Source organism: Protomyctophum bolini (assembly GCF_963924005.1).
Source record: "Protomyctophum bolini genome assembly, contig: SCAFFOLD_433, whole genome shotgun sequence".
NCBI lineage: Eukaryota > Metazoa > Chordata > Actinopteri > Myctophiformes > Myctophidae > Protomyctophum > Protomyctophum bolini.
Genome location: NW_027666011.1, coordinates 27,501 through 48,411, shown reverse-complemented (window position 1 = coordinate 48,411; position 20,911 = coordinate 27,501). Strand labels below are relative to the sequence as shown.

Below are 20,911 nucleotides of genomic sequence, written 5' to 3'. Positions count from 1 at the left end.
GGTGGCGCGCGACGAGCTTGTAGATCTGCTATTTTTCAATAGCTAAAGCATGACATGATGCTATAACACAAAAATGGGTTCCCGTTCAGAATGGCTTAACTGGCTGCATCACAGTGTGGTACGGACAGGTTGCAGAGGACCGTTAAAACAGCAGCTAAAAAATCATCGGCAGCACAGAACTACCCAGTCTCCATAACATCTACACCACTCGCTGTATGAACAAAGCCCACAACATCATGGAAGACACCAGCCATCCCCGCAAATATACCCTGTTCAAACCACTCCCTTCCAAAAAAACGCTACCAGAGCATCACATCTCGTACCACCGTCTCAGTAACAGTTTCTACCCCCAGGGGGCAGTCAGGCTGCTGAACAGCTGACCTTGAACTGTATTGCCACTGTTTTGTCACTTCACTAGCACTTTTTTCCTTTTTTTTGTGTCTTTTTCTTGCACTATAGATGTTTGTTTATGTCCTGTGTATGTAAGACTGAGAGTGCTCTGAGCAAAATAATTGTCATTGTTGCGAACGCAGTGAGCACTAACTATGAGACCTAGCAGAACATGTCCGTCCGTCCGTCTGTCTGTCTGTCTGTCTGTCTGTCTGTCTGTCTGTCTGTCTGTCTGTCTGTGTGTCTGTCTGTCACGCTGTAACACCACCTGCCCGCCACCAGAGGGCGCAGCTGTATCACACACAAAACCCCAAATATGTACGAGCTGCGTTCGCTTCCCGCGTTTGCGTGTTTTACTTGTAAATGGTGCATTTAAATATAGCGCCTTTATCCAAGGCGCTTTACATAGACTGTGCATTACATTCACCCATTCACACACGCATTCATACACCGATTGCGGCGGAAGCCACGCAAGGTATACCAACCAGCACATCGGGAGCAATTTGGGGTTCAGTGTCTTGTTGCCCAAGGACACTTTGACATGTAGACAGGAGGAGGAGGAGGAGCCGGGATTGGAACCGCCGACCCATGGATCATTGGACGACCTGCTCTACCTCCTGAGCCACAGTCGCCCCGTCATTGTATTTATACTCTGTATCAATACACATGACAATAAACCTGAACCTGAACCACCCACCCACCCACCCATTCATCCCCCGACCCATCCACCCACCCACGGGGTCCTACCTGTGACCTTCAGCTGGGTGGTGCGTCTCACCAGCCTGGTCCCGTACTGCAGTTCACAGGTGTAGTTCCCCCCGTCTCCCTCCATCACCTCCGGGATCCAGATGTGCGTGGTGTTGACCACCATGCTGCTGCGCCACTCCACACGCTCGCACTCCTGGAGAGACAACACGCACACACACACACACACGCACAGGCACACGCACACACACACACACACACACACGCACGCACGCACGCACACACACACGCCAAAAAACAGGAAATCGTCATCATACAGGAGGTAAAATTAAGGAAAAAGAAAATATATACAGTGAGGGGTGGGGGGTGGGGGGGAAGGGGTTGGGGGTTGGTGGATTCAGATTTTAATACGGGGGCCTGTTTTGAATTGCAGCCGTCCCTTCGAGAGCGGTTTTGAAGGAGTCTAGGGATTAGCGTGTATGTTGGTGGATGAACAAAACGGCTTCAGAAAAAACAGGGCTTGTATCGGCCATATTTCTGTTATATCATCTTAAGAGCTAGATTTATTGCGAACGCAGTGAGCACTTACTATGAGACCTAGCAGATCATGTCTGTCTGTGTGTGTGTGTGTCTGTCCCGCTATCCAAATATGGAGTGTGTTGCATCAGCAATCACTCAGCTCCATATATGGGCAAAAAAGGGGCCAGGTCCACATATACAGTAACAGCGGGACAGACAGACAGACAGACAGACAGACAGACAGACAGACATGATCTGCAGGGTCTCAGCTGCGTTCGCTTCCCGCGTTTGCGCGTCTTACTGGTTGACTTGATTGGATCAAAAGAGACCTGTTAGAATATAAGTTACTTTGCTCTGGTATTAGTGGTACATTTTATAATGCCATCAAAGCTTTATACAAAGCCCCAGTCGCTTTGCCTCGAGTTAAATGACCTCAGAACTGTTTTTTTTACTTGAAAACGTACTTGAACGTTTTATTTGAAAAAAATCAGGATAAGAAGAACCCAGATCTGTTTTGGATGTCTGAGTGTTTTATGTTAAATTGGTTAATGTTCAGTAATGAAGTTTTTGTTTTTGGAAAATGTATAGAGAAGGCATGGCAGTTACGTTGGAGAACGACGTATCCATGAGTTAACTGTCTATTTGTGTAAATGTATTATTAAATATACATGTACAATGCAGCAGCATCTAGAACTAAGATGAGAGAACATATTACTCCAGTTTTGGCATCACTGCACTGGCTTCCGGTTGTTTTTAGGATTGATTTAAAAAATATTTTACTTGTCTATAAAACTCTCAATGGTCTCGCACCTTCCTACCTACAGTACATGACTGCCTGCCTAAATATGTCCCAAACCGCCCCCTAAGGTCTTCCACTGCTGGCCTGCTCGCTTTGCCAAAAAAATGGCAACTAAAAAATACGGGGAAGCAGCTTTTTGCTTCTACGGGCCGTCGGCATGGAACAAGCTCCGACTGTACCTTCGTCAGGCAGCCTCTGTAGACATTTTTAAAGCTCAGCTCAAGACCCACTTCTACAACATTGCTTTTAATTGATCTTTTATTTTTGTTATTCATGTCCTCACTGTATTGCATTACTGCTTGTTTTTAATGTTGTTGCCTTGCTTTTCTTTTATTCTCCATTGTTCTGTAAAACACTGCATTTCATGTCATGCTATACAAATAAAGTTTTATTATATTATTATTATTAGGAGTAACTCTTGTAAGCAGGAATCCAGCGTGCGACCTATTACGTCGCATAATGCTACTTAATTTACTTAATGTGCGAGTTAAATTTGAACGAGGTCGCACCGGTGCTACTTGTTGCTTTCTCTCCCAGCCTCAACCATGAAGCACGGGCGTAATGAAATATTACTTTATTCTCGCTCATTCCTCTCTCTCTCTCTTTCTCGCTCCCTCTCTCTGCCTGCCTGTCTGGGTACGTTCGGAAATACCGCACCGGAGCGCACTCGCCTATATTAGTTTGCATTGCCCAGTGCGCTCAGTGCGCTATTTCCCGAACGCGCCCTCTGTCTGCACCGGTCTGCACACGACACACGTGAGTGCAAGATTATAAACAGAAGAACATGTTTAATCGCCTGTAACACTTTTTAAACACATAAACGTGTTTAGTTTTTACAATCAAAGTCAGTCATATTATATAGGTGTTTAGAATTTGAACACTAGGTGTTCTCGTGAGGCGTTTGAGTGAACTCGTGTTCTACTGTATTGTATGGATATTAATAAACACTTGGCATTTTATTATTACACACATGGTGTTTAGGTTTAAACGCGTCACATGTTCCAGGGATTTACAGTGTAGGGACTGCGCCTCGTCCCCGACCCCAAACACGGTAAACTTGTTGTTGAAAAATAGCTTCCAATAGCTTGTTATTTTGCGTCGAGTAGCGCTGTGTGCAGGCCATAGACTGTATGCAGGCCAGGCTACATACATGATCGCCTCGAACAAAATACATCTCCCACGTGAAACCTGGTATATTCTTCGTCGTAGTACGACGTGGTGTGTTGCGTGCTGAAAATAGCAGATTTACAAGCTCACGACGCGTCGTGTCCACCACACGTTGTGAGCTTGTAGATCAGCTATAGTTTCAGCTGAGCCGTTTAGAAAACTTTCCCCTTCACAATAAAAGCACATCAGCTTTCACATGTTCATTCCATATAAAGAGAAGACAGGAGCAAAGTGGGCAAGGATTATGAATTCGGTGGCATTTCACATTGTAAAAAGGGTGCAGGAAGAGTGGGCACGTGGGCACCTCAGTGTTAAATATCCTTATTGGCCATTAGGTTGAACATGCCCATGCAGAAGGTAAGGGGTGTGTCTCATTTCTGTTTCATATACAGTAGCCAAATTATACTAACGATATGGAAAAATGCACTATAGGTTAATTCATTATAATAATGTCCTTATATTATACAAGTAAGACGCGCAAACGCGGGAAGCGAACGCAGCTGAGACCCTGCAGATCATGTCTGTCTGTCTGTCTGTCTGTCTGTCTGTCTGTCTGTCCCGCTGTTACTGTATATGTGGACCTGGCCCCTTTTGTGCCCATATATGGAGCTGAGTGGACCTGGCCCCTTTTGTGCCCATATATGGAGCTGAGTGATTGCTGATGCAACACACTCCATATTTGGATAGCGGGACAGACACACGGACACACGGACACACGGACAGACATGATCTGCTAGGTCTCATAGTAAGTGCTCACTGCGTTCGCAATAATAATATATAATATTCCATGTTATGTGCTTAATTTAAGGCATTTATGCTTCAGCCAAGAAAAACCTTTGCTAGCCTTGGTGATGAGGTCATACGAAGAAAAAAGTTGGTGCTGCCTAATTTGTGGTGGCGCTACCGACTGAAAAGATAGGCGGCACCAGCGCTACCTGTGAAAAAGTTAGTCTGGAGCCCTGCTTGTATAAGCCTGTGCGGGCTGGGCATCTTATGATGTAGGACACTTTAATAAAAACTCAATCTATCTATCTATCTATCTATATATTAACCCATTCTGGGCGGGAACCACCTTTTGGTGTTAGCACTATGTTATGCTTTATAGCTATTGAAAAATAGCAGATCTACAAGCTCATAGCGCGCCACCGAGTGGCGCGCTACGAGCTTGTAGGTCTGCTATTTTTGAAAAATCAAAGAACGGCTGACAGAAACATGGCTTTTTCAGAAAACTGTAGAAGACATTTTTAGAATCTGATCTCAGGTCAGAATGTGTTAATGACCAGCCTACCTTGTACCAGGTCATGATTGGCTCGCGGTAGGGCGCCAGGTAGTCGTGGATGTCGGGGCAGGAGATCATCTTGCTGCGGGTGATCTCCGCCTTCTCCAGGTGGCGGATCTTACTGCTGAAGCAGAGGCCCTCGTCTGCGGCCTCGACTGTCACGGACATGGACACCTTCATGCAGTACGTCGAGTTCCTACAGACACAGACACACACAGACACACACAGACACAGAGACACACACACACACACACACACACACACACACACACAGACAAACAGACAAACACAGCCACAGACACACACAGACAGACACAGACACACAGAGACACACACACACACAGACACAGTTGTGACGTCAGAATCAGGGCAGTGTTGATTTTGACAGCAAATTTTGATCTTGTTCTACCTCCACCCCCCCCTCCCTCTCCCCCCCCCTCCCTCCCCCCCCCCACCCCCCTCCCCTTTTTTTCATTAAGAAAAACAAAATGTGTTTTTATTTCACTTCTGTGTTTTTAAATCTCTAATATTGTATAGGCACCCTGTGGCTATAATCACATGACTGTCATTTGCGAATGCAGTGAGCACTTACTATGAGACCTAGCAGATCATGTCTGTCTGTGTGTGTCTGTCTGTCTGTCTGTCTGTCTGTCTGTCTGTCTGTCTGTTTGTCTGTCTGTCCCGCTTTTGTGCCCATATATGGAGCTGAGTGATTACGTCACCATGACTCAGCCATAACCATATAAGGAGTCCCCAAAGCAGCTATACGTCCAAAACCCAAATATGTACGAGCTGCGTTCGCTTCCCGCGTTTGCGCGTCTTACTGGTGTTTATCATGTACTGGAAAAAGAGGTCTTGAAAGTCTCCCTCTCTCTCTCTCTCTCCACAGGTTGGAGTCTCTCTCTCTCTCTCTCTCTCTCTCTCTCTCTCTCTCTCTCTCATTGTAACTGCTCCTAAACCATCTTCATCCGGTGCAGAAATAAGACAACGTCCCGACTGATATCACGAGGGAGGGCCTTTTATCTATCCCAAGCAAACAACGTGAAAAACTGCAAATAAATCACGTAATATGTTTTAACCACAATGAATTATTACCACATGAAATTATGAATGCCCTTGTCAGTCAGTCAGTCAGTCAGTGATGCTGTCTTTTTAAAATGACCATGAATTGTCCGTTATTCTCACAATGAAATGTCCACAAACACAAACAAATACACGATACAATTACAATGGCAATATAATTTTTATACAGACAGACACCAAACAAAACAACTGGGAACATACCGTAATTATGCGCCTTCTGCACAGACTTTTAGGAGTTCAGTTAAGTTATTTTTTTTTATATTATTTTCTTTCTTATCTTTAGTGGAGACTGTCTGACATGAAAGAGCTCCTCTCTTCACCTCTGTTCTGTTTTGTTCTGCCCAAACATGCCCAAAACCCAACAGGTGATTGAAATGAGGTGATTAGCTGCTTAGGCGAGCCTATAATTCAACCTGCCCATGAACCAGACGAAACAGACCACAAATACAGAGCACAGTAGACCAGGGGTAGGCAACCTTTTAGGCACCAGTGCCAACATTGACACAAAGGAGGGTGATCACTGGCACACTGGCAATGGGGCAGCGGTGGCCGAACGGTTTGCGGAGCGGTCTTGATATCGGAAGGTCGCCAACTATAATTACCCTGGGTAAATATAGTAACTTTGCTTTGCTTTGCTTTGCAAGTGTGTGAGAGAGTATTTTTGGTTTTAAATGAACTATTTAAAAATTAGTCAAATCCCTCACATTTGTGTGTAAATGACATCCTGCATTCCACATTCATTAAACTGAACTCTGTTATTGCCCCGAGTATAATGATCATTATAACAACGTGAAAGAAAATATTTAAAAAGAAGGAAAAACTTTATATTTGTGGACAAGCAAAATATGTTGGCTTTTTTCACATGGTGTCATTAAAATTAATTAATGTTGATATGGCACACTTGACGATCTAGAAAATGGCACTTAATTTAAAAAAGGTTGCAGACCCCTGCAGTAGATGGTACTATCTCACCATGCATACGCCATACAAATACCAAAATATACGGACGGTTTGTTGCCCCAAAACCAAAATACAATTCACCATATGCATTTTCAGAAAAATAAGCTAAATAAATCATTACAGCATAATACCCATAACTGGGACAGCTATACAGTCTAAGTATGTGTCAGCAGAAGGTTTGTAAGGTAAATGGCGTGCACGCGTGAACTAATGCTTGCGTGCACGACAGTCTTTGTTCTTTTGTCACGTTGGAAGTCGCCTTTTATTTGCATTTGAAGAAAACCATGAATAATAAAGATTTTGCCAATTTCCCTCTCGCAGCGCGCGTGCCACATCGTGTCAAGTTTAACCCATTCTGACCCGAGATCAGATTCATACGAGGTTTCCACTGGACACACACTGGTCTGATTATAACCCATTCTAACCTGAGATCAGATTCATACGAGGTTTCCACTGGACAGGACACACACTGGTCTGATGAACCCATTCTGACCTGAGATCAGATTCTAAAAAAATGTCAGTCGTTCTTCGATTTTTCAAAAATAGCAGACCTACAAGCTCGTAATAGCTAAAGCATAACATGATGCTAACACCAAAAAGCCCCTTTTTGGTGTTTCAAGCATCGTGTTGTATGCTTTAGCTGTCGAAAAATGGCAGATCTACAAGCTCATAGCGCGCCACCGTGCTATACGAACTTGTAGGTCTGCTATTTTTGAAACAATCGTGAAAATGTTTTTAACTCAAATCTTTGCTTCGTCCGTGGAACAACATATTTTCAGAGGAGGGTCGGTGGCTAAAAACAAAATAATTCTAGGGGTCCATGACATGAAAATGTCTGAGAACCACTGACATAGAAACATGGCTTTTCTTCCCTGAAAACTGTCAGGATGTAGAAGGCATTTGTGTAGAAGCGTCCTCAGTTCAGAATGGGTTAAGGGATTGAAGTATAAGCCTGTATATTAAAATGTAAACCGCCGTGCAAGCCAAGACAAATATACTCTCTGTGGGAACACGGGGATAACGTGGCGACAACTACATCGCGACCGAGCGTTTATACTTCAGACCATGGCGTCTACATTTTAGGGCATTAATATATTATATTTTCACTTTGTTTTCTTCTTGAAATGTGCATATACATTTTCAAAGGGTTGTTAATAAAACTATGGCAATCTAGAAGCTCACTGTAGAGGCTATATATACTATGTGTATGACACATTGTGAGCTTTATTTAAATCGGATATTTTATATCCTTGACGTGTTTTGAGAGGATGGAGGATTTTAGCAACAACAAAAATATAAAATAAATACTCAATTCTTGTACGGGGGGGTGGGGGGGACAGACTGGACAGTTTCAGTTTGAGTTGGTTGGTGGTTAATTAATAGCCTATACCAAGGGGTTCTCAATCTCAACCCGTGGGTCGTGACCCCTCAGGGGGTCGCCGAATTATTTTGGGGGGGTCCCCAAATTATTAGAAAAAGAAAAAAGTTTTTTTTTTTTTTGCAACTCAATGGCTATAAAATGGAAATGAAGAGTTTAAATAGTATACGTGGTGCATGCAGAAACTTCCCTTAATGATTATATCTGGTTTATGTATTAATTTATGATGTATTTTCTCTATTATTAAGGTTATTTTTGCAGCCGGAGGTCGCAACATGTGTAGGCACAATGCAAGGAATAAATGCATTCGCCATGTATCTGAAGGAAGTCTGATCCAATCACTTTTAGATTTACTCCAGTTTAATCCTGAGTTTAAGTTTTGTAGTATTCAAGATCTGATTTTAGGCATGTTTAAGCCTCCAGGAAAGTCCGTGTTGAGGTTCTTAATCCACTGTTTTTCATTAAAACGTCTTTGTCCTAAAACTGTCCAGTTAGGATTGTGTTGAAGTCCAGCGCATTTTAGAGCTTCAATGCCGTGAGCCATGAAATGTTGCACAAATCTTGTGGTTGTCTTTTTGGCATTGTTAATATTGTATCTGTGTCGTCCCAGCCTAGTACCTATTGTTTTACCTGTCTCTCCGACATATTGTAAACCACATTTTTCACATGTGATTAAGAAATGGGGCATTGGCCCATTCAGTGAACAGTGTACTAAAATGCTTATAAGTCAACGAAGGAACATGCTAGAAACATAATTTAAATTTTAATGTAAATTAGACACGTGCAGCTTTAAAATGAGATATTTTGTGACATTGTGGTTATATCGCATATTTTTCTATTGTCATTCAAAAAAGTCGGGTAAAGCTGGCCTAAGGCACAATAAGATGATTTAAGGTTGGTAATAAGAGGGTTAAGTAAATGCAGTTGCTGGTTCTGGCTGTTATTTGTTGTTTAATCTCTAACACGCGTTTTGTGGTTGTATTTTTTGACTAATTGTTTGGGTTTGAAGTATTCTGGTCCAATTTTCTTGGGGGTCCTTGACATGAGGAAACATGGGGGTTTTTTTCAGAAAACTTAAAAGGATTTAGAAGAGTTTTTTTAAAGAATCATCCTTAGGTCTGAATGGGTTAATAGTATCCAGCTGATCTACAAGATCTAAAGATGAAGTGAGTGGTTCCCCCCCCCCCCCCCCCCCCCCCGCTGTGCAGGGCTAGTGTACTGTGACAGAGTGTGTGTGTGTGTGTGTGTGTGTGTGTGTGTGTGTGTGTGTGTGCGTGTGCGCGCGTGTGTGTGTGTGTGTGAGTGTGCACGAGCGTGTAAGCACGCATGTGTGACAGGCGGTGAAAGGACTAACTGTCCAAGGTGACCTCTGTATGTGCGTGCGTGCGTGCGTGCGTGCGTGCGTGCAGCATGTGAATGTAATGTAATGTAATGTATGACCTTTTAAGTGTAAACTTGCGATCATGATTCATAAACACATTTATGTATTTTTTAGCTGTATTTTAGGCTTCATAAACAAATATCACACAGACAAGACAACTAACTCTGTGTTGTTTTTGTCGACTAAAACTATGACGAAAAATGTCCGTTGACTACTTTTTTTCACCGACTAAAACTAAATGGAAACTGATGACAATTTCGTCATCAAATAAAAACTAGACTAAAATGTTAGGAAGGGACTAGTGGCTCAGAACGCACCGTGCTGCAACGCGTTGTGAGCTTGTAGATCGGCAAAGCAGGGAATCATATAGCTTCAAATGGACATATTGGTTGTTCAGTTTGACCCACCGGTTTAGGAGATATGGCTTATAGAGTAATGTCTGGCAGAGAAACAGAGAGTTGAGAAAACAAGCTTGAAAAAGGTTCACTTCTGTGGACTCTAACATTACACCTATAGCTACATGTTTAAGCATTTATTTCATATTTACATGTCTTCTGTGGTCTCTAACATTACACCTATAGCTACATGTTTAAGCATTTATTTACAATTTACAATTTAGGCATTTAGCAGACGCTCTTAATCCAGAGCGACTTACATTAAGCAAGAACAAAAGCATGGGAATACATCACATAAAGACATTTATCATGAAACATGCGTAGCTAAGAAAGTAACAGTGGAATATCTATAATGAAACTATACATATAAGCTATACATCTATACTACTATGCTACACATATGTACTATGACGTGCTATGACTACTAGAATTGCTATCTAAGGGGGTGGGGTAAGTGCTATGGGCCATGATGGAGTCTGAAAAGGTGGGTTTTCAGACTACGGCGGAAGATTGGGAGTGATGCTGCAGTTCTGACTGCAATGGGAAGTGCATTCCACAGTTTTGGAGCCAGAAGGGAGAAGAGTTTGGGACGTGTGGAGCGTTGTCCCGGCGTTTTTAGTGAGGGTACTTCCAGCTTCCCTGCGTTGGCTGATCTGAGTGAGCGGGAGGGTTTGTAGGGTTCGATCATACTTGCAAGATATGGGGGAGCCATTTCATATTTACATGTCTTCTGTGGTCTCTAACATTACACCTATAGCTACATGTTTAAGCATTTATTTCATATTTACATGTCTTCTGTGGTCTCTAACATTACACCTATAGCTACATGTTTAAGCATTTATTTCATATTTACATGTCTTCTGTGGTCTCTAACATTACACCTATAGCTACATGTTTAAGCATTTATTTCATATTTACATGTCTTCTGTGGTCTCTAACATTACACCTATAGCTACATGTTTAAGCATTTATTTCATATTTACATGTCTTCTGTGGACTCTAACATTACACCTATAGCTACATGTTTAAGCATTTATTTCATATTTACATGTCTTCTGTGGTCTCTAACATTACACCTATAGCTACATGTTTAAGCATTTATTTAATATTTACATGACTTATGTGGTCTCTAACATTACACCTACTGTAGCTACATGTTTAAGCATTCATTTCATATTTACATGTCTTCTGTGGACTCCAACATTACACCTATAGCTACATGTTTAAGCATTTATTTCATATTTACATGTCTTCTGTGGTCTCTAACATTACACCTATAGCTACATGTTTAAGCATTTATTTCATATTTACATGTCTTCTGTGGTCTCCAACATTACACCTATAGCTACATGTTTAAGCATTTATTTCATATTTACATGTCTTCTGTGGTCTCTAACATTACACCTATAGCTACATGTTTAAGCATTTATTTCATATTTACATGTCTTCTGTGGTCTCTAACATTACACCTATAGCTACATGTTTAAGCATTTATTTCATATTTACATGTCTTCTGTGGACTCTAACATTACACCTATAGCTACATGTTTAAGCATTTATTTCATATTTACATGTCTTCTGTGGTCTCTAACATTACACCTATAGCTACATGTTTAAGCATTTATTTCATATTTACATGTCTTCTGTGGACTAACATTACACCTATAGCTACATGTTTAAGTATTTATTTCATATTTGCATGTCTTCTGTGGTCTCTAACATTACACCTATAGCTACATGTTTAAGCATTTATTTCATATTTACATGTCTTCTGTGGTCTCTAACATTACACCTATAGCTACATGTTTAAGCATTTATTTCATATTTACATGTCTTCTGTGGTCTCTAACATTACACCTATAGCTACATGTTTAAGCACTTATTTCATATTTACACGTCTTCTGTGGACTCTAACATTACACCTATAGCTACATGTTTAAGCATGTATTTCATATTTACATGTCTTCTGTGGTCTCTAACATTACACCTATAGCTACATGTTTAAGGATTTATTTCATATTTACATGTCGATTTCAGCTCTGACACTTATTTCAGACATGCTCTAGTATGTGAAGAGTCTGCCCGTGCTATTAATTTTGGGGAAAAAGTTTTTCTCCTCTGCTGAAAAGCTGTAATTTGCGCCAGGGCCAGGCTCTCAGTCAAATCAGGTCGGAAGGCCCTCCCTGACAGACAGAGAGGCGAGAACTGCATCGGCACCTGTTCTGGTATGAAGCCATGCTTGGAGGAGATTGTCCTAAATACATCTCATCATTTCTGAAGTGGGACTCTGAGCCCAAACCACACCCGGTCAAGGCATTTCCCCAAGAATTCGAGGTACCAAAAGTGAACTCTCTAGATCTTCCTTTAGCTTCTGTGGCCCCGAATACACGGAACGACCTGCAGGATGCATTAAAATGGACCGTTTTAATACACGGAACGATCTGCAGGGTACATTAAAATGGACCACACGGAGTGGTTTTACTGTTTTCAGATCATTTTGAAATGTATGTTGTCTTAGCTTCTATTTGTAACCCTGTGTAATTAATTAATGTCCCTTTTCCTGATCGTCTGATGCATTGTGACGACACTGGAAATGAGTTTTTTTTAATTACTCAGTGTTTAATTTAGAGAATAAATTAAACTTGAATGAATGAAGGAAGTTCACTGCAACCAAGTGACATTAATGTGGCAATGAACTAAAACTAGGACTGAAGATTTCCATCCGTTACCTTTTTTTCCACTGATGAAAACGGACAAAAAAACTAAGCTATGATGACTATAACTAAAGACTAAATAAACAACTAACTCCACCACCTCTCCCCCTCTCAAACTGTCTGCTGAAGCATCTAACTCCACCACCTCTCCCCCTCTCAAACTGTCTGCTAAAGCAACTAACTCCACCACCTCTCTCTCCCTCTCAAACAGTCTCCTAAATCAACTAACTCCACCACCTCTCCCCCTCTCAAACTGTCTGCTAAATCAACTAACTCCACCACCTCTCCCCCTCTCAAACTGTCTGCTAAAGCAGCTAACTCCACCACCTCTCCCCCTCTCAAACTGTCTTCTAAAGCAACCAACTCCACCACCTCTCCCCCTCTCAAACTGTCTGCTAAATCAACTAACTCCACCACCTCTCAAACTGTCTTCTAAAGCAACCAACTCCACCACCTCTCCCCCTCTCAAACTGTCTGCTGCTAAATCAACTAACTCCACCACCTCTCAAACTGTCTGCTAAAGCAACTAACTCCACCACCTCTCCCCCTCTCTAACTGTCTGCTAAAGCAACTAACTCCACCACCTCTCAAACTGTCTGCTAAAGCAACTAACTCCACCACCTCTCCCCCTCTCAAACTGTCTGCTAAAGCAACTAACTCCACCACCTCTCCCCCTCTCAAACTGTCTGCTAAAGCAACTAACTCCACCACCTCTCCCCCTCTCTAACTGTCTGCTAAAGCAACTAACTCCACCACCTCTCAAACTGTCTGCTAAAGCAACTAACTCCACCACCTCTCCCCCTCTCAAACTGTCTGCTAAAGCAACTAACTCCACCACCTCTCCCCCTCTCAAACTGTCTGCTAAAGCAACTAACTCCACCACCTCTCCCCCTCTCAAACTGTCTGCTAAAGCAACCAACTCCAACACCTCTCCCCCTCTCAAACTGTCTCCTAAAGCAACTAACTCCACCACCTCTCAAACTGTCTGCTAAATCAACTAACTCCACCACCTCTCTCCCTCTCAAACTGTCTGCTAAAGCAGCTAACTCCACCACCTCTCATGGAAGTAATTGACAATCTGTAAAGTCACAACACCAACTTTGATGAGGCTTCGTTTTAAAAAATACAAGGTTTTCTTAATTTCCTGAAAAATGATTTTTTTTTTGGACTTATGAGGTTCCATCCGGACAGCAGATCTCTGTCAGGTGGAAAACCCACATCTTTTCATATTGGATTCCAATAAAAGAAATAGCAAAATGTTCTTCATTTAAAGCTGTTATATATATAATATCTGCTCCTCCTGATGCTTCCGACAGTACTGTAGAATATTACAGTACTGTAGAATACTGCAGAATATTACAGTACTGCAGAATATTACAGTACTGCAGAATATTACAGTACTGCAGAATATTACAGTACTGTATAATATTACAGTACTGCAGAATATTACAGTACTGTAGAATATTACAGTACTGTAGAATATTACAGTACTGTAGAATATTACAGTACTGTAGAATATTACAGATTACAGTACTGTAGAATATTACAGTACTGTAAAATACTGTAGAATATTACAGTACTGCAGAATATTACAGTACTGTAGAATATTACAGTACTGTAGAATATTACAGTACTGCAGAATATTACAGTACTGTAGAATATTACAGTACTGTAGAATATTACAGTACTGCAGAATATTACAGTACTGCAGAATATTACAGTACTGCAGAATATTACAGTACTGTAGAATATTACAGTACTGTAGAATATTACAGTACTGCAGAATATTACAGTACTGTAGAATATTACAGTACTGTAGAATATTACAGTACTGCAGAATATTACAGTACTGTAGAATATTACAGTACTGCAGAATATTACAGTACTGCAGAATATTACAGTACTGCAGAATATTACAGTACTGTAGAATATTACAGTACTGCAGAATATTACAGTACTGCAGAATATTACAGTACTGCAGAATATTACAGTACTGTAGAATATTACAGTACTGCAGAATGTTACAGTACTGCAGAATATTACAGTACTGCAGAATATTACAGTACTGTAGAATATTACAGTACTGCAGAATATTACAGTACTGCAGAATATTACAGTACTGTAGAATATTACAGTACTGTAGAATATTACAGTACTGCAGAATATTACAGTACTGTAGAATATTACAGTACTGTAGAATATTACAGTACTGCAGAATATTACAGTACTGCAGAATATTACAGTACTGCAGAATATTACAGTACTGCAGAATATTACAGTACTGCAGAATATTACAGTACTGCAGAATATTACAGTACTGTAGAATATTACAGTACTGCAGAATGTTACAGTACTGCAGAATATTACAGTACTGCAGAATATTACAGTACTGTAGAATATTACAGTACTGCAGAATATTACAGTACTGCAGAATATTACAGTACTGTAGAATATTACAGTACTGTAGAATATTACAGTACTGCAGAATATTACAGTACTGCAGAATATTACAGTACTGTAGAATATTACAGTACTGCAGAATATTACAGTACTGCAGAATATTACAGTACTGCAGAATATTACAGTACTGTAGAATATTACAGTACTGCATAATATTACAGTACTGTAGAATATTACAGTACTGTAGAATATTACAGTACTGCAGAATATTACAGTACTGTAGAATATTACAGTACTGCATAATATTACAGTACTGTAGAATATTACATTAACCACAGAAAGTTGAAGATAAGAGGCTTCTTTCTGCCCGACAGCAACGATATCACCAGAGAACCCAAAGGGTCACAGAAGTGACCTCACAGGGCTTAACCCATTCTGACCTGAGATCAGATTCTATACAAATGTCTTCCACATCCTGACAGTTTTCTGAAAACGCTATGTTTCTATATGTCAGTCGTTCTTTGATTTTCCAAAAAATAGCAGACCTATACAAGCTCGTAGCGCGCCACTCGGTGGCGCGCTACGAGCTTGTATAGGTCTGCTATTTTTCTGCTATTTTTCGATGGCTAAAGCATAACATGATGCCAACACCAAAAGGGGTTCCCGCCCAGAATGGGTTAAGTGGTTTGAGAAAATCCATTGGCATCAAAGCGTCCCGAAAAAAAAAAGCTTAGCGTTTCAAAGGGCTGGCACAGCCAGGGGCGCACACACACACACACAGGTTGGCACAGCCAGTGGCACACACACACAGGTTGGCACAGCCAGTGGGGCACACACACAGGTTGGCACAGCCAGTGGCGCACACACACAGGTTGACACAGGTTCTGGCACACACACACACACACAGGTTGGCACAGGTCTGGCACACACACAGGTTGGCACAGCCAGGGGCACACACACACACACAGGTTGGCACAGCCAGTGGGGCACACACACAGGTTGGCACAGCCAGTGGGGCACACACACAGGTTGGCACAACCAGGGGCACACACACACACACACACACAGGTTGGCACAGCCAGTGGCAAACACACACAGGTTGGCACAGCCAGTGGGGCACACACACAGGTTGGCACAGCCAGTGGCGCACACACACAGGTTGGCACAGCCAGTGGCACACACACACAGGTTGGCACAGCCAGGGGCGCACACACACACACACAGGTTGGCACAGCCAGGGGCGCACACACACAGGTTGGCACAGCCAGTGGCACACACACACACACAGGTTGACACAGCCAGTGGCGCACACACACAAACACAGGTTGGCACAGCCAGTGGCACACACACAGGTTGGCACAACCAGGAGCGCACAAACACAGGTTGGCACAGCCAGGGGCGCACACACACAGGTTGGCACAGCCAGTGGCACACACACAGGTTGGCACAGCCAGTGGCGCACACACACAGGTTGGCACAGCCAGTGGCACACACACACAGGTTGGCACAGCCAGGGGCGCACAGCCAGGGGCGCACACACAGGTTGGCACAGCCAGGGACGCACACACACAGGTTGGCACAGCCAGTGACACACACACACACACACACACAGGTTGGCACAGCCAGGGGCGCACACACACAGGTTGGCACAGCCAGTGGCGCACACACACACACAGGTTGGCACAGCCAGTGGCACACACACACACACACACACACACACAGGTTGGCACAGCCAGTGGCACACACACACACACACAGGTTGGCACAGCCAGTGGCACACACACACAGGTTGGCACAGTCAGTGGCACACACACACAGAGTCATGGAGGTTCGAAAATCCTGAGGTACAGTAAACCCTGGTCAGATGTGTACGTCCCATAGCTGGAAGTGACCATAGCAACCGGATCAATGCCAAAAGCATGCAAGGAGTCTACCCGTATAGTTGGCTGATAACGCCCCATAGCTGGGGGGGGTACGAGTATATTTGTACATGGCGCAAAAAAAGAAAGTTATAATAAAGTGTCCAATCAATCAAGATAAGAGAAGCTAAAGGAGAGAGAGAGAGAAGGAGGAGGAGGAGGAGAGAGAGGAGGTTCTCCTTGACCCTCTCTGTCACGGATAGTTAATTCAACACAGACATCTCATCTCACACACATCTATCACGGCTGACAAGCATATGGCACGGAGAGATGGAGGGATGGGGGGGGGTGGGCACTTTGGACAGATGGACACGCGGACGGACGTGGAGACAGAGACAGAGACAGAGACAGAGACAGAGAGACAGAGACAGAGACAGAGACAGAGACAGAGACAGAGACAGAGAGAGAGACAGAGACAGAGACAGAGACAGAGACAGAGAGACAGAGAGACAGAGACAGAGACAGAGACAGAGACAGAGACAGAGACAGAGACAGAGACAGAGACAGAGACAGAGAGACAGAGAGACAGAGAGACAGAGACAGAGACAGAGACAGAGACAGAGACAGAGGCAGAGGCAGAGGCAGAGGCAGAGACAGAGACAGAGACAGAGACAGAGACAGAGACAGTGGCCTCGGTACTTTGACAGTGTTATCAACACATGGGACATTTTGATTTACTTTTAGTCGTTTGAATACAATTGCATTTAGTCTGTGTTGTACTGTAGTCAACTGAAATAGTCTAGTTTGAGTTGACTAAACTGTATTACTAACATCAATACAACATATTCATAGTTTGAGTCCAGTTTGAGTTGACTAAACTGTATTAACTATAACATCAATACAACAACATAATTATTCATAGTTTGAGTCTAGTTTGAGTTGACTAAACTGTATTTCTAACATCAATACAACAAGATATTCACAGTTTGAGTCTAGTTTGAGTTGACTAAACTGTATTTCTAACATCAATACAACATATTCATAGTTTGAGTCTAGTTTGAGTTAACTAAACTGTATTTCTAACATCAACACAACAACATATTCATAATTTGAGTCTAGTTTGAGTTGACTAAACTGTATTGACTATAACATCAACACAACAACATATTCATAGTTTGAGTTGACTAAACTGTATTACTAACATCAACACAACAACATATTCATAGTTTGAGTCTAGTTTGAGTTAACTAAACTGTATTTCTAACATCAACACAACAACATATTCATAATTTGAGTCTAGTTTGAGTTGACTAAACTGTATTGACTATAACATCAACACAACAACATATTCATAGTTTGAGTTGACTAAACTGTATTACTAACATCAACACAACAACATATTCATAGTTTGAGTTGACTAAACTGTATTTCTAACATCAACACAACATATTCATAGTATGAGTCTAGTTTGAGTTGACTAAACTGTATTACTAACATCAACACAACAACATATTCATAGTTTGAGTCTAGTTTGAGTTGACTAAACTGTATTACTAACATCAACACAACAACATATTCATAGTTTGAGTTGACTAAACTGTATTACTAACATCAACACAACAACATATTCATAGTTTGAGTCTAGTTTGAGTTGACTAAACTGTATTACTAACATCAACACAACAACATATTCATAGTTTGAGTCTAGTTTGAGTTGACTAAACTGTATTACTAACATCAACACAACAACATATTCACAGTTTGAGTCTAGTTTGAGTTGACTAAACTGTATTTCTAACATCAACACAACAGCATATTCATAGTATGAGTCTAGTTTGAGTTGACTAAACTGTATTTCTAACATCAACACAACAACATATTCACAGTTTGAGTCTAGTTTGAGTTGACTAAACTGTATTTCTAACATCAACACAACAACATATTCATAGTATGAGTCTAGTTTGAGTTGACTAAACTGTATTACTAACATCAACACAACAACATATAGTTTTGGGATCCGTGGCTCGAAGCACTGAATAGATAATTGGTCCGTGATACGAAAAGGATCAGAAAACCACCGCCATGCGCGGAGAAATAAAGGTGTAGATATCGCTACGAAGAGTAATGGGAGCTTTGTCCTGTTTGTATGGTATTGTATTACCTTTGCGGGCCGTACGTGCCGGGCTCAGTGAAATGGGTTAGTGGGGGAAAAAGGCGAGGGGAACATAATTCCTCCCCCAACAGCAAACCGATGTGCTCACAGGAGGCAAAGATTTGTCACACAAGAACTCCAACGGGGCCGCCGAGCACGGATGATGGAAACGTCTCTCGGAAAAGGGAATAAGAAGCAGTTATATAGTCTGCAGTATGTCTGACATCATGGCTCCCATGAGAATAACCTTTCAGTGTAAATCCCAATTCATAATCACCAAATACATACAGATGTGTCAAATCCTACTGTAAATGCGGCACGTCTCTCTGTGCGTGTGTGTGTGCGCGCGCGCGCGGATGTGTGTGTGTGTGTGTGTGTGTACGGTTGTAATCCACGTAACTCGAGATCTGTTCGCCACCACCGACTTAAACTTCGACACACGCGTTCCACACCCCCACAGGGAGACCAGTGCCCGGTATCGCGTCGGGTCGGACCCACGGTTCTAGGTCCAGAACCACCACAAAAAGGCCTCTGGTCGGGCTCTGCCAGTGGGCCTATAATCAGCCTAAATCCCCTCACCTGTGCCAATCCCAGCATCTGCCTTCAGCCAATTGATTGCCATGCATGGCAACCCCTGACGCCTGACAATTGATTACTTAACCGGTCCACTTCAAGTAAAAAATAAAAACAAAAAGACGAAAACACTTCAACCCTATTATTATCCTACTATGTAAATGCCTGACATATCTGTGTGTGTGTGTGTGTGTGTGTGTGTGTGTGTGTGTGTGTGTGTGTGTGTGTGTGTGTGTGTGTGTGTGTGTGTGTGTGTGTGTGTGTGTGTGTGTGTGTGTGCGTGTGTGCGTGCACGTGTCAGGTTTTCTCGAGATCCGAGACCGAACCGACTTCAAAACTAGGCATGACGGAATAATGCACCGAGAACCAATCAGCGTGAGCTAAGGGCGGGATGAACCAATCAGCGTGAGCTAAGGGCGGGACATGTGCGAAACCGGATGTGAAGCTATATAGACACGTCGATATGATTGGTTGTGTTTGCACGCCCCACACGGTGATAGACAGACGGTCCCATCCAATCATCTACCAAGTATCTTGAAAAAAAAAGGAACAGCCCCGTCATCGAATTGCCTCCCGAGATCCCCAGATCCCAATAAGCTGTGAAACTAATTTGTGTAGCAAAGCTTCTTGGATCTGGCAGCGTCAGGTTAACCCGGAACCGTCCCAAAATACACTTTGAAACGTCTCGAAAGTAAACGTATACAGTCCCGGGGAAAAAATAATAAAGTACAAAAAAAGCACCACTCAAATTGTGAAATGAATAACTGTATTCCTAATTGTAATAGAAATACAAATTAAGCCAAACAAATAATGCAGGACTGCATGTATTGAATACATGCATGCAGTCCATTATTTGTCTGGCTTCATGTTTCTCCTGCAGATACACTGATTTTAGTCAAAATGCTCCCAGATGAAAAATAGGGCTTGGTTAAAAATGTTAATCGAAATAAATTAGAGGCTTTGTTAATTAATTAATGCTATGAGACCTAGCAGATCATGTCTGTCTGTCCATGTGTCCGTGTGTCTGTCTGTGTGTCTGTGTGTCTGTCTGTCTGTCCCGCTATCCAAATATGGAGTGTGTTGCATCAGCAATCACTCAGCTCCATTATGGGCACAAAAGGGGCCAGGTCCACTCAGCTCCATATATGGGCACAAAA

At 42.3% G+C, this 20,911-nt stretch overlaps 1 protein-coding gene across 1 annotated transcript in view; it reads right to left on the bottom strand.

The window, feature by feature from the left end:
* Positions 1–1,137: 1,137 nt before the first annotated feature.
* The window catches only part of LOC308312102 (X-linked interleukin-1 receptor accessory protein-like 2), a gene marked incomplete at both ends in the record, with an annotated part of 26,960 nt that continues 7,186 nt past the window's right edge, over positions 1,138–20,911 (bottom strand). Inside the window, 2 exons of the mRNA XM_080794500.1 lie at positions 1,138–1,291; positions 4,869–5,055. Of these exons, the coding sequence (XP_080650626.1) occupies positions 1,138–1,291; positions 4,869–5,055 (341 nt within the window). The remainder of the gene's footprint in view (positions 1,292–4,868; positions 5,056–20,911) is intronic.